Raw genomic sequence first — 14,244 nt, forward strand, 5'->3', positions numbered from 1 at the left:
GAAGAAGACAGGTGCACGGCCTACAGACATATGAAAAAATGCTCATCATCTTTAATCATCAGAGAAATGCAAATCAAAACTACTTTGGGATATCATCTAATTCCAGTAAGATTAGCCTATACCACAAAATCCCGTTTTGTTTTTTACTTCAAAATAAGATATGTGCAGTGTGCATAGGAATTTGTTCATAGTTTTGTTTTTTTTTTTAACTGTAGTCCAGCCCTCCAATCATCTGAGGGACAGTGAATTGGCCCCCTGTTTAAAAAGTTTGAGGACACCTGCTCTAGGGCTCTGAGAAGTAGTCCCTCTTTGGTTATTAATTGGGAAATATTAAGGCCTCTTTGTCTTATCAGAATAAGTGTATCCAAATCAGACTGGGATTCAGCAGATACTCACTGATTACCTACAGATTCAGTAGATGTCTGGCATCCTAGATGCTATACCTTATCTAAACCTAGCCTCCATTCTTATTGTAAATGAAAGTGTCAAAGTGGCTGCCTGTTGAAGTTAGGCTTTGCCTGAGCTTCTGGCTTGGACTCTTGCTTCTCGAGAGTAATTGCCTATTTCTGCCGCTCTGGCTGCTTGTTTTGTTTTATTAGAGGGAGCAAAACACAGTGAAAAGTCTGCGGGGCCTTGTACTGCTGGACTCATAGGACACGTCGTGTTGTGTATTAGACCAACCTGAATTTGAATCTGGCATCTGTAATGTGCTAGCCACGTGACATCAGCCAAATCATTTTACTTCCCCTTGCTCAATTTTCTTTTTGTTTATCCAACAAGTATTTTGGAGAATCTGCTACACGGGTGTGTTCCAAGAACTGCCCTTCCTCCTTGAGCACTTTGAAATAAAAATGGAAACAGAGTATCCATTTTTGGATATGTGTATGAGTATTAGAATATGAGTATCCAGTATTGAGGTATGTGATAATTAAATGAGATCATTAAGATTAATGTGAAATAAAGAACTGAATATAAGACTAATTCAACAATGGTCTTTTTTACTAATATAATTATTAATTTATAAATATTTATTGAGCACCTATTGAAAACTAAGGACAGTGCTGAGAGCTAGGAGTATGCTGATGCACAACAGGTTAGTTAAGAAGAAGCCATGGTGGGCATCAGCCAGAGATGAGGCTGCTGAGGAGGGGGGTGTCGTGAACAGCAGGAGGGAGACTCCAGTGTCACTGGAGCATTCCGCAAGAGCCACTGCATGCTCCCGAACGTGGTAAGTGAGAAAGATGATTCTAACAAGCAGATATTGGCTAGATTGCATGAGAGAAGATTGGCTAAAAAATGAAAAGAAAAAAGATGGATATTAAAGGCTTTATAACAGAAGGTGCAAGAACGAGGGTGAGGCTTGATGAGTGAATGCAGATAGATGTCCAATAAGCCAGCCAAGACCAAGGTCAGACTTTTAGAAGCTCAAAAGTTTTGTAAAGAGGAAAAGTGAGTGACTAGGAACACAACCACACACTCGTATATGCTAAGTCTTCAGTCAACGCCAAGGACAGATCACACACATAGCACCTATCAATGACGTTTCCAGCAAGTGTCTGATGACACTTACCTTCATTATAAAAGTAACAGCTGCTAAAAAAATTTTAAGTTCTGAAAAAATTAGAAAATGAAGGAAAGTATTAAGAATGTGAAAATCATTTCTCATCCTGCTACCCAAAGAGCCGGGTCCCACACTGAGCCAGGTCCCGCCTTGAGCCAGGCACAGTCAAGTCTCTGGAGGTTTCGGCATGTGGAAAAACTCTCCTGTCTGTATTTTGCCAGAAGACAGGACATCACCCATACCACACACCACCTTAGGCCTGAAACTTCTGGTCTAAACAGCAAATGTTCTTACAAGGGAGTGACCATACTTTCTATTATCTAGAGAAACTGAGCACAACTGTGTATGTACAAGTTTGTGAGCATGTGTTTGAGTGCTGAGAGAGAGAGAGAATGTGTGTGTGTGTGTTCTCTGCCCATTTGTCCACCCTCAGTAGCAGAATAGAACAAAACAGGGTTTCTTTTCTTGTCACGAATGAGATGCATTTTCATTAAATATTATTGACAGCCACGGAAAGTGCTCCATGACTTCCTTCTGGCAACAATCAGAAAACTGTCAGTGCAGGGGACACAGGTTTAAGAAAAATATATGGGGAAAAATTCAGAACTGGAAAATATGATCTGTTTACTTGAGTTTTCTTTTTTGCAACTTGGAAAAGATGATGATGATGATGATTTCCCAGTTTGAGCAAGTGAGGATCAATGAGTGTACCCTTTGAGAGCCACTGGTATCATGGCTGACTCTATGTGTCAGCTTAGAGTTGACAGGGAGAGTTCCAGGCCATGGTAACTGGACATTTGGTCAAGCATCATTCTATATCTTCCCATAATTTGCTTTTAGATGTAAATGAGATTAACATTTAAATGAGTAAAGTTTGAGTAAAAACAGATTACCCTCCATCATGTTAGAAACTTCATCTAATCAGTTGAATGTTTTAGGAGAAAAATGCTGACTTCCCCCAGAGAAAAGGGAGCTTTACCCCCAGACTGCCTGTGGAGCCCTCCCTGGCTCTCCAGTCTGCTGGTCTACCCTGCAGACTTTGGACTTGCCAAGCTGTCACAATCATTTGAGCCAATTCCTTAAAATAAATCTCTCCATATAAACATGTATACATCCTGTTGATTCTATTTCTCTAGAGAACACTAACTAATACAACTGGGATTAATAGAGTATTTTGTGCTCTGAAAGAAGCTGAGGCCTTCACCAAGGTATTATGAAAAGGAGCAAAGTGTGTTGTTACATCTGAGCGGCTGCAAGGTGTTTGTTCCACGCTCAAGGGTCTGTGCTGGGCAGAAGACTGGGTACGATGTCCAAGAGTATATGCTTACCAGATGGGTCATTACCAAGGGCTCCTCTAGCGTGCTCACAATTAAGTACTCAAACTTCTGCTCATGCAGGGAACCCCAACAGGAAATAGTCTGAAAGGTGTCCCAGTAGGCAGTTTTAAGTAAAAGATTGAGGCTGATGTTGTGTTCCCAACACTCAAACGGCAGATAACAAAATGTCCTTGAATGACCCACATGAAGAGCAGATGCTCTGATGAACCAGTTTTCCTAGGAAATTAAGAATGTGCCAAGAACAAGACCGCTCAACCCTTAAGTGAAAAATCTTTATCAAGTATAATCCTTTCATTTACCTATGAAAAATCTACTTCCTAAAGTATAAACACTACGAGTCATCTTTAAAAATAGAATATCTGGCAAGATGATCAGGTAACCAGTCTGTCCCTCAGTTCTCACCCAGGACTGTTGTCTTGGACCTAGATTATAAAGTAACCCGGGTCTGTTGTCATATGTTACCTTGAGGCACTGTGCCACTCCCAGGGTTAGTCACAGATTTAGTTACACACAAATCTTTGTATACAAAGGAAACATAAGGAAATTAAGACTCTGAATTATCTTAACTATTCCAAGAAGGCTGATGATGGAAGGTGGTGGGAGGGGGATAAAAGGGCTCCACAGTACAGGACTCTGAGAACATGGCTACGGCTTCACCTCCCACATCACCCAACTGAGGCCTCCTCTTTTCTACATAACTTTGCTCATGCTGTTCCCTCTGCCTGGAATAGCCTTTGCTGTTTTTCCCATCTTGGAAGTAAACTTATGCTTCAAGGCCTAATTCAAACGCTTATTCTCTCTGCCAACCCCTTTTCGATATCTCCAGGTTCTGTGAAAGACTGGAGTGAAAAATGTGTGACCCTAAAGGGGATCTAAATCATCTAGAAACATAATTAATATGTTTGTACGGTGGCATTTTTGATGTATCCGTTCTTTGTTCACTGTCTTTACATTGTGGCTATGTATTTTTTCCTAACCCTATGGCAAGATACTGGCTCACACCTGTAATCCTAGCACTCTGGGAGGCCAAGACCAGTAGATCACTGGAGCTCCAAACCAGCCCAAGCAACAGCAAGACCCCATCTCTACTGAAAATGGAAAAATTAGCCAGGTGTTGTGGTGGGCAAGTATAGTCCCAGCTAATCAGGAGGCTGACACAAGAGGATTGCCTGAACCCAAGTGTTTGAGGTTGCTGTGAGTTATAATGATGCCACTGCACTCTACCCAGGAGGACAGAGTGCAACTCAGTCTAAAAAAAAAAAAAAAAAATGGCAAGTTACACTGCAGGGATCCCATACATCAGACTTTGCAACACCACCTACACATTATTAGTCATAACTATTGGCCACCTGTACTATTATTTACTTCCTTTAAACATATTTTTTCTTGAATTGATGTCTTCAAGACTTAGATACATATGTTTTAAAACTGAACTTTAAAATATTTATTTTAAATACAGCATCACGTGCCCTAAATAGAAGATATTTAAAAAAAAAAAATTACATAGGGCTCGGCCCCCGTAGCACATTGGTTACATGCCAGCCGCATACAGTGAGGGTGGTGGGTTATGGTGCCAGCCACATACACCCAGCCCCGGCCAGCTCAACAACAATGACAACTGCAACAAAAACACCTGAACGTTGTGGCAGGCGCCTGTAGTCCCAGCTACTTGGGAGGCTGAGGCAAGAGAATCACTTAATCCCAAGAGTCCAAGAGTCTGAGGTTGCTGTGAGCTGTGATGCCACAACACTCTACCAAGGGTGACATAGTGAGACTCTGTTTCAAAAAAAAAAAATTACATAAAAACAATATTATTAAATTATGTAATAAGATTCACTTTCTGTTTGTTAAAAAGGGAGATTAGCAAGTGCTAGATAAACACAGAAGACAGACTAGTGTTAAACTGAGACTTACTCCTTGGTAAATTCAGGATAGAAAGAGAATTGAAAATGGAATCACTTCTATACTTTTTTTCCTAAAATAAGTGTCTCTCTATATGGCCTAGGCTGGCCTTGAACTCCTGGCTAAAGCAATCCTCCAAGCCTCCCAAGTAGCAGGGAGTACGGGTGTGCACCACCAGCCCAGCCCCACTTCTACACTTAAATGAGTCTTTAATGCCCTGGCCTTTGATCACAGGACTTCTAGCCCATACTTTGAAAACTGACGGGATGGAAAGCGTGCAGAGCGCATGAAGAGACTGGGTTTGAGCCCCATTTGCCAGCACCTCAATTTGTTTTGTTTGACAAGTCATTTTTCTATCCACCAGACACCCACCCAATTCCCAGTCTCATTTTTCTTATTTGTAAAATGAGAAAGCTGATCATTTTACTCTCAAAGAGTTTGTGATTTTTTTATAGGGTCCCTCTATCATCGTTTACCTCCCAAACTTTCATTCATTCAACAGAATGTGTGGAGTCCATACCATGAACAAAGCCTTGGGACTGAGGCCGTGAAGAAGCCGTCCATGCCTCATGAAGTTTACGACCTTTCTTTGTCCCTTAGCACTTTTTTTCTATTTAAACTACAGTGAGTTGAATATGTATCTTATTTCAAAAGACTTAAGAAAACTAAAGATAAGTGCGGCTGAAAGTATATTTAAATTTGGGGCTTTCTTTTTTTAATTCTTTGCTCAATCATAACTGTGAACATTAATGCATTTATGAGATACTCTGTGCTGATTTGATATACAATGTGGAATGCTTACATCTAACTGATTAACATAACCATCTCCTCACTTACTTATTTGTTGTGGTAAGACATTCACCTTAATAGTTTAGAAATGTATCATTGCATTGTGTACATTCATCTTAATAGTTTAGAAATGTATCATTGCATTATGTACATTAGGTTAGATCCCACCAAATACCCTTCCTCCTCCCTCCATTCGAGCCAGACCACGCAGCCACAGTGCAGTGCCATGGCAGTTTCCCAGAAGCCCACTAGAGGGCGCGCACAATTTTTGGTTCCCAAAGAAAGCGCTTAGTGTGGGTATTACCCTTGAAGTTTGGAGTTGGCTTCTCTTTTCCCCACTTTCCATTCGATGTGGGGCAAGTGTGGTGAGCCCTAGGATTCTCTCACTTCCCCCAACCCATCCTTACCCCCATGCAGCGCCTCCTCCCCTGCCACAATGAAGACTTACTCTGTTCACACAACCAGAACTGTTTCATTTCTGTTTCCAGCATTTGTCCTTTTGACATTTTAGAAAAAATAAGATCCAAGTTGAAAAGAAAGCATTGATTTCTTTTCTCTTCCCTGTTACTGTTTTCTCTAGCTGTGGGGAAAATATTCCTTTAAGAAGTTAGAGCCGTTCCTTTGAGCTAGAGAAGATTTGCCTGGGGAATAACAGATTTGCCTGGGCTCCTTCCGAGCAGATCCTTTGCAGCTGACATTAGCCCTCCTGCCCTGCAACGTGTTGAGCTTTTGAGGGCCAGTCTTTTCCTCTGAGTTTCACATTCTGAATTGATGAGCTCTTGACCTCAAACATTGGAGAATACACTCCCAGACCAACCCTCCCCACAAACCACGATCCAAGGGAAACATCCAAAAGTTTCCCCAACTTCTTTGCCTGATGGGTTGCCCTAGAACACTGGTTCTCAACCTTCCTAATGCCACGGCCCTTTAATACAGTGCCTGTGGGTCACGACCCACAGGTTGAGAACCGCTGCCCTAGAACCTTAGGCTTCACCCCTTATTTGATTCCAAAGTTCCCTTATCATCAAACATCTATTCTGGGAGCTTTTCTTGGGATTCAGCTAGACATTAATGAAATAAATTGTAAATATGCCCCATTTTACATGAATATAAAATTACTTTTTGGATGCGCTCCTCTCCAGTTGACACAGGAGAAACTGGGAACATGGTTTGAGCAAAAAGGAGAAAGGTTAGGGCTTTGCCCACCCCACATCCCCTTTCTATGATCCTCAGCCGGCCCACCCTGTAAGGAAATGAACTTTTTTTTTTTGTAGAGACAGAGTCTCACTTTATTGCCCTCGGTAGAGTGCCGTGGCTTCACACAGCTCACAGCAACCTCCAACTCCTGGGCTTAAGCGATTCTCTTGCCTCAGCCTCCCCAGTAGCTGGGACTACAGGCGCCCGCCACAACGCCCGGCTATTTTTTGGTTGTAGTTTGGCTGGGTTTGAAACTCGGTATATGGGGCCAGCGCCTTACCGACTGAGCCACAGGTGCCGCCCTGAACTTTTTTTTTTTTTTAATGGAAGTGTCAGAAGTGTGCTTTATGCAAATACACTACTCAAGAAGGCTTTAGGGGAAGAGTTATTTATATCCCACAGGCATTGCACATGCAAAAGGTGAAACTGTGAATGTCTGAATTTCCAGGAGTGGATGTTCTCAGGATGAGCACATCTTGCAGTTAGCTATTTTGGTGCCACACATTTCCCATATCTCACTGTCAGATTTTTCCAGGCGAGAGACTACATAATCATTCATTAATTTTCGAATGACCCTGGATGTTTCTTTCCAACGGGACTTCATGACCTGAACTTATTTTGGGCATAAGATATACTACACAACCTTGACTTTCTAGTAATAGGTGCCTTTGTTTCTTTTTCTCTTAAATAGGTACAGAACTCAGTCATTAAAAAGTAATCCTGTGGCACGTTTATTGCCCTTTCATTTTCATATGGACTCTTGGAACTGGCAAAGAAAATGGCCATTTCTTTAGAAATTATTGCCCTGCTCTGTTGTGGGCTCCCCAGAAATATAGACCATTCTCCAAATTGAAATGTACATTAATCACTTCAGGAAATTGCTTCCCCCATTGGAAACTGATAGCTCTCATCGGAATGTTTCCATGGCACAGCTGATGACAATTATGATTCACTGAAATTTCAGTTTTCTTTGATTGTGACATAAAAACTGGGACATAAATTAAAACCTAATTATCCTTTAAGGGTAATTGGGGTTATAAAACTAAGAGACTGCGAGTCAGTGTGTTGGTATCACAGGAGTGGTAAGTGTTCTGTCCCCAAAGCAGCCTTTCATATGAAATGGTTTTGGACAAAGGAATCTGTGCACCCGGGCATGCCAAGAGAGCACCTCAGACTGAGAGAGAGACTTGGAGAAATATAGTTAGCTCATAGGACATTTCATAACAATTAAAATAGGTTAAAACTGCGATGGGGATGGAGTGGGACAAAGTCCTACCTTCACCCAGGAAGGTGTCCAGTGGTGAAAAGAGGAATTCGTGCTGAGACTCCATCTAGTACCTGACTCTCCAGTTTTGAAAAAGAAGCTTCTTTCTCATCCGGGAGACAGGTGAGATCAACTCTTTGGTCCCATACAACCAGCGTCATTGAAGTCCCTTAGAGGAGCGTGCACTTTGTTTTTCACTGTCTGATCTGTAAAAGCTGCAGGGGGAAAAAAAGATTTTTGGTAAATCAAGTCATAAATCCAGTGAGGAAGATAGTTTGTTAGAGGAAACCATGGAGTATTCTTGAATGCGGGGTGACCCACACGTGTACAGATGCCCACAGAGCCAGTTCTTTTATACCCTTCAGGTCAAATCCCAGCTGCTGAAACTCCCCAATCTTGTACCCCAAAGCTTCCCCTGACCCAATCTGTTTCCCCCATTCTAGATTTTCAAGAAGGTTTCATTTCCATGTCTTCTCAAAGGATGTGTTGCGCCCTCCCACTGCTCACTCTGCGGTTTTTAAAAGAGCACATCCCAATATCTGACGGTGACATTCTTCCTCTCTGTCTCTGCTGCTCCCCTAAAAGGCCCAGGCTGGGGGGAGGGGTGGATTTTCTTATTCCTCTTTGCTTCTCTAGGGATGTGGGTTTGGGCACATAGTGGGAATTCACAAAATGACGCTGAATAGAGCACACCACTGAGACAACACGATCCCAGACTTATTTCTGGAAGGTAGACATTAACCCCACAGAAGACGTGACCACACCCAACCCCCTTTCAAAACCAAACAGGTTTTCTTCTGAGGACACCCACCTCTACAAATTCCAGGCCATAAGATATCATAAAGAAGAGCCAGACGAGGGTTCCCAGCAGACCTCTATTTTCAATTTGTGCATCAGTCCCCTGAGAATCATGAGGGAAAAAAAAAAAAAATGCAAGGACCAGGTTATTTCCACCATTCCTGGGAAACCAAACTTGGAGAGAGATGTAGGGAAAGTGGTACATCTGCTCTGGGCTCTTGCAACCTTATTTCATAATCCACTTTCTTATCTACCGCTTCGCAAAACCAAAGAGAAATAGGTACAAATTATATCAACAAAAGATCAGAACTTAATTCTCAATGGGAAAGGCAAGTGTGCATTATAAATAGCAAAACAGCTGGCTTGGACCATGTTGCCGGCCACTCACCCAGCTGAGGGATTTAAATGACATCACAACCCTCCAGAGGGTATTGCTAGCCAGCTGGTGTTATTTAGAATACACACAAATTAGAAAAAGAAAACACGCTCTCTCTCACAAACGCACACGTGAAAACACACACATACACACAGGTTCAAGTTTTGCAGAGAAATACACACAAAGGGAAAATAGTTCACCCCTCAGGTGCCCTTCCCCAAGGGGTGTGGGGAGTAGGAGTGGGGGACGGTGATAGGTAGCCCGGTAAAAGAACGAAGAAAAAAGATTTTATTTTTCAGTTGGTTTTACAGCGTAGCATAGTCTTTGCCTCCTCGCAGGCAAAGAAGGATGAGACAGCGTCCTGACAGGAGCCTGTACAAAGCTGCCCGCCCCTTCTGTAGGTTCTAGGAAATGACATCATTCCCCTTACTCAGCTACTAGGGCAAGGGGTCACCGGAGCACTGTCTTCGGATCCACCTTACCCCAGTCACTTTAGGGTTAAAATTGTCGGGTTTGCGGGAAAGGCTCTTTTCTTCCTTGCTGCTGCTTTTCTTTTTTTTTTTTAATTTTACATTTTCTCTAGAATGCATGCTTGCCCACCCATCCCCCACATATATTACTTTCATCCTGGTAAGGTGTATGAGCAGACGTGTGTGTCTTTATGCCCGGTAGAAAGTTAATCAGGGAACAGATCCTTATTTTCTGTGGCAGCCTAAGTATTTTAATATCTCCTAACCCTGTCACTAACACACATTCTTTTAAGGGAAAAAAAAAAATGCTTCTGTGCTCTAGTTTTAAAATGCAAAGGTATGATGTTATTTGTCACCATGCCCAAAAAAGTCCTTACTCGATAACTTTGCCAGAAGAGGGAGAGAGAGAGAAGGCAAATGTTCCCCCAGCTGTTTCCTGTCTACAGTGTCTGTGTTTTGTAGATAAATGTGAGGATTTTCTCTAAATCCCTCTTCTGTTTGCTAAATCTCACTGTCACTGCTAAATTCAGAGCAGATAGAGCCTGCGCAATGGAATAAAGTCCTCAAAATTGAAATGTGACATTGCTCTCAACATCTCCCATCTCTCTGGATTTCTTTTTGCTTCATTATTCCTGCTAACCAATTCATTTCCAGACTTTGTACTTCAGAAGCAATGGGGAAAATCAGCAGTCTTCCAACCCAATTATTTAAGTGCTGCTTGTGTGATTTCTTGAAGGTAAATATTTCTTACTCTTTGAAGTCATTGGGGAATTTTATTTAAACTGTGTACTGTTTGCTCCTGTCTACAACTGTTATTCACTTTAAAATTTTCATTGTTTCGGAACTGGGAGTTATTTATAAATTGCTGAATATGCAGTTCTGTGGGATCTAAAAAACATATCTGGGGAGATGGATGCATTTGCAGATATCTGTCTGAGTAGAAACTATTGCAAGGTACTTATGCTAAATCCTCCACTTCTGCAGGGCTTCCGTGGTGTTATTATAGAAGATTCCTTTAAATCCTGTCTATGGCTAACGGATATAGAGCATGGATAGGAACTTGGGGATTTTTTTTTTCTTTTGCAGGTGCAGATGTTTTATTTTTAAGACCATGTTTGTGTGCATGAGTGTGTGTGTCTCTGTGTGTGTGTAACTTGCCAGGATTTTATTTATAAGGCATGCCCCATACGAAGACTTACATTTTAGATGATATTAAAGCTTTTAAATATGATCTTTGGAGCTAAGGTTCTGGAACCCTGTGCTTATGCCCAGAGAGTTAGAGTGAAGTTTAATTTGTTCTTCCAAAAAAGAACCCCTTGACAATTCCTGCTGTCCTGCATATTCGAGTAATTTAAACAAATGCATACTGTATATGGAAAACAGAAACTTTCTAGCAGCTGCTTGCCCAACTTTTCTCTTTTGAAGAGGGCTTTCATGGGTGAAGTTTGGACTGAGGGTTCTGTGTTGTAAAACTCTGGTTTTATGCTCTGCGTTGTAAAGCCTCCTTAGGTAAATTTGGCTGCTGTTGTCAATGCACCGACTTCTGTTTCCGATCACTGGCTGAAGTTCTAGTTTCTGTTCTCAGCAGAATCATATCCTTAAAGACTTGTGTTTCTTTCAGTTTGCACGCACTTTTCCGCCGCTGTCACTGGCTCCAGGGTTGCAATTGCCCCAGGGCTCTCCATTCCTAAAGCGTCTCCCATCTCTCGGCCACTGAGGGCAGCATTCTTTTCGCTGCTTTCAAACGCTTCCCTGCTAGGACTTTTCTTAGTCCAAGAAGTGGCTCAGGAGTTAAGGAAGAGCCCCTCGTCAGGCACCTGAGCCTGCTGTTTCTGAGATGCCAACACATGCTGGCCGCCCTGCTTTAAAAGAGATGATGTCAGTCTGCGTATGTGTACTGTGTGGTCTGGCAGCTGGGGTTTTTGTCTCCCGACTTAGATGATCATAAAAAGAGGCTGTGGAGTATTATTTCTGCATTAATTACGGGTTTAGAAAACTGTCTCCTCATTCACTTTTCCTGCTGTGTATGTATGCTAAACACTTCAGAAGTGGAGCTCCTACTAAGTTGTTACTTTCTCCTGGCTTCCATCAGGATGAGTTGAGGGAGCTGTGTGGTCTTTCAAATGTACCAGACAGTGAAGGTGTCCTGCCTAGAGGCAGAACGCACAAGCTGATTGTACTTTGAGTCTCAAGGTATTTCCAAGGGAGTGGGGGTGGGGGGAATGGAGGAAAGGAGCCCACCAGAGCTTGGGTCACAGTTCTGGGCAGCTTCAATAGGCACACAATGGAAGTTAGTGGTTTGATTGGGGGGGAAAGCTTGATTTAAATCCCAGCTGTGCAATTTGTTCATTGTTTGAATGGACAAAAGGCAGTTTACCAAGGCTCATAGAATACCTGCCTGGGTGTCCAAATGTAACTAGATGCTTTCACAAACCCCACCCACAAAGGAGCACATGTTTTTAAGTCCTCAGGGTTTCATCCACATCAGCCTCATAATACCCACCCTGACCTGCCGTAAAAGACCTGGAACAAACAAAAATGATTACACCTACAGTGAGTATTTTCTTATGATTCCTGCCCTCAAATTTTACTGGGCATTTTCATTGTAGCCCAGACATCTGGAATCAATTGATATTCCATTTATTTAAGATAAAAAGCAAGGTCTTTTAAAATTGGGATTTGTGAATGATTTTTATGGAAGAGTGTTCTGAATTTTTTTCCTTCTTTTCTCTGATTCTTCCTTCTTTTCTATCACATGTTTCCTTTCTCTCTATTCCTTTCTTTTGTGTTTGGCAAAATGAAAGGCCAAGGAAATGATGAGCATATGGGGCCACTTGTTTCACACTTTTAACTCCTAAGCAAGTTCGTTATTGTTTTCTTTGGGGGGAACATAATGTGATACATTCTCTGGTTCTCTGTGGGCGTACTGGACTGTTCCCTGAACTACAGGGAAATGCACTAGAGGTTCTATCTTGTCCTAGAACTATAAGTACGGGTATTTATCTGACATCTAACTCAGAAAAGAAAGAAAAAGAAAAACCTATTTAAAAATGTGAAGTTCTTAAATGCTAGAGTTGTATATGTATTGCTGGACTTACACGTATGATACCAGGAATGACTATTAAAAATATCGTTTTGACATCCAATGACATTTGAATTCATTAAGGCTATAAGTTGAATGTCCCCCTCCCCACTAAATTTCACAAAAACTGAAGAACTTGAAGGCGTCTATAATGGCAGGTGCTTAATCTTCAGCAATACTGTAAACTCAACAAAGAAGGGAGAGGTGAAGAAATAGGATTGTTGAATAGTATATTTTCCAGAATTGGCCCATTGCCAGAGTATACGGGTGTGATGTGTAAGATCAATTATGGGTTTATTCTTTTGAAAATGGCCATGAAGTCCAGTTGGTTTGGATTTGTTGAGGTTTCCACTGGAAATATTAAAAGGGGAAACTCCCTGCTGCTTCTTTTATAACTAAGAAAAATGAGGACTGGATGATAACTGGCTGCTAGCTGTCCCAGTGTCTTTGGCTATGTGGGGGTGGAAGGTTTCCATGCAGAGGTCCTCTTGAGAATATGCAAAAAAATGTTCAGTTGAGCTTTTACCTCTTTTATTTTATGTCCATTATTTATGATGATTTGCAAGGAGAGGGTGCTTTTCATGTTCAACTGTTTTACAAGCATTAACTAAATATTTATGTTGTGTTAACGAGAGTCAGGGGTTTGGGGCCCCCCTCCCCAGTTGCTGGGCTGAAAGTCTGGCCTCCACAATGGAAATCTTAATTAGAATGATGGAGGAAACTTCTGCCACTGATGCTAAGCCATTACATTGGGAGTTCAGGGAGGGCGAGGAGGGTGGTCAGAGAATAAACAACTGAGTCCGTTTCTCCAAAAGAGATGAGGTCGAATGGACCTGCCACTACTGGGAGGGTCAAAAGAACCTCTTTTTATAATTATAGCTTCCAGCATAACTCCATGACCTTTTTCATAGGGTCCCTCACTTAACATCCTGTCGGTGGCCCTTCCAATGCTGCTGAAAGATACAGCTGAAAGAGGTGAAGCTACTCACCTTGGAGGCTTCCTAGAAGAAACCACATCTTTGGGCCATAAGTAGCAATAGGGAAAAACTTAATGATCACCTAAGCGTGTTGTTTCTACTACTTGGACTGAGGATGGAGACTTGAGCCACAGGAATCCTGCTTTGGCAAGGCTGCCATTTGGCTGTCTATCATGACTAAGTCATGCCAACCAGGGGTCCCTCGGTATATTTTGCTGCAAAATGGATACAGTGACACATAAGTCCCTTCAGTCCAGGAGATGAAGTCAGAATTCCTGTGACTATTTAAAAAAAAAAAAAAAGGCTTTTGTAGGTTTTAAGCCCAGTGCCTTGTACGGGGGAGGGACTCAGGGCGCAAGTGTTGATTTGATATTGGACTTCAGGCAAGGGGATTTAGAATGCAGGAGTAGTATCTACTTAGCATGAGCCAATTTCATTCCTGATTTCTCACATTTGTTCTTGTTTCCGGTTTTTACCTTCCATTTGTGGTT

General features: G+C 42.0%; 1 protein-coding gene across 2 annotated transcripts in view; it reads left to right on the top strand.

Moving 5' to 3' along the window:
• Window positions 1-10,005: 10,005 nt before the first annotated feature.
• Window positions 10,006-14,244, top strand: part of IGF1 (insulin like growth factor 1) — an 80,184-nt gene continuing 75,945 nt past the window's right edge. Inside the window, exon 1 of one of the 2 annotated variants that reach the window (XM_053584526.1) lies at window positions 10,006-10,430. In XM_053584526.1, the coding sequence (XP_053440501.1) occupies window positions 10,368-10,430 (63 nt within the window). In that variant the 5' untranslated portion in view covers window positions 10,006-10,367. Of the gene's footprint in view, window positions 10,431-12,168; window positions 12,248-14,244 lie in introns of those variants that run through there. The other variant, XM_053584527.1, reaches the window with a different exon arrangement.

The sequence above is a fragment of the Nycticebus coucang genome, chromosome 3 (genome assembly GCF_027406575.1).
Source record: "Nycticebus coucang isolate mNycCou1 chromosome 3, mNycCou1.pri, whole genome shotgun sequence".
In the NCBI taxonomy this organism is placed as follows: domain Eukaryota; kingdom Metazoa; phylum Chordata; class Mammalia; order Primates; family Lorisidae; genus Nycticebus; species Nycticebus coucang.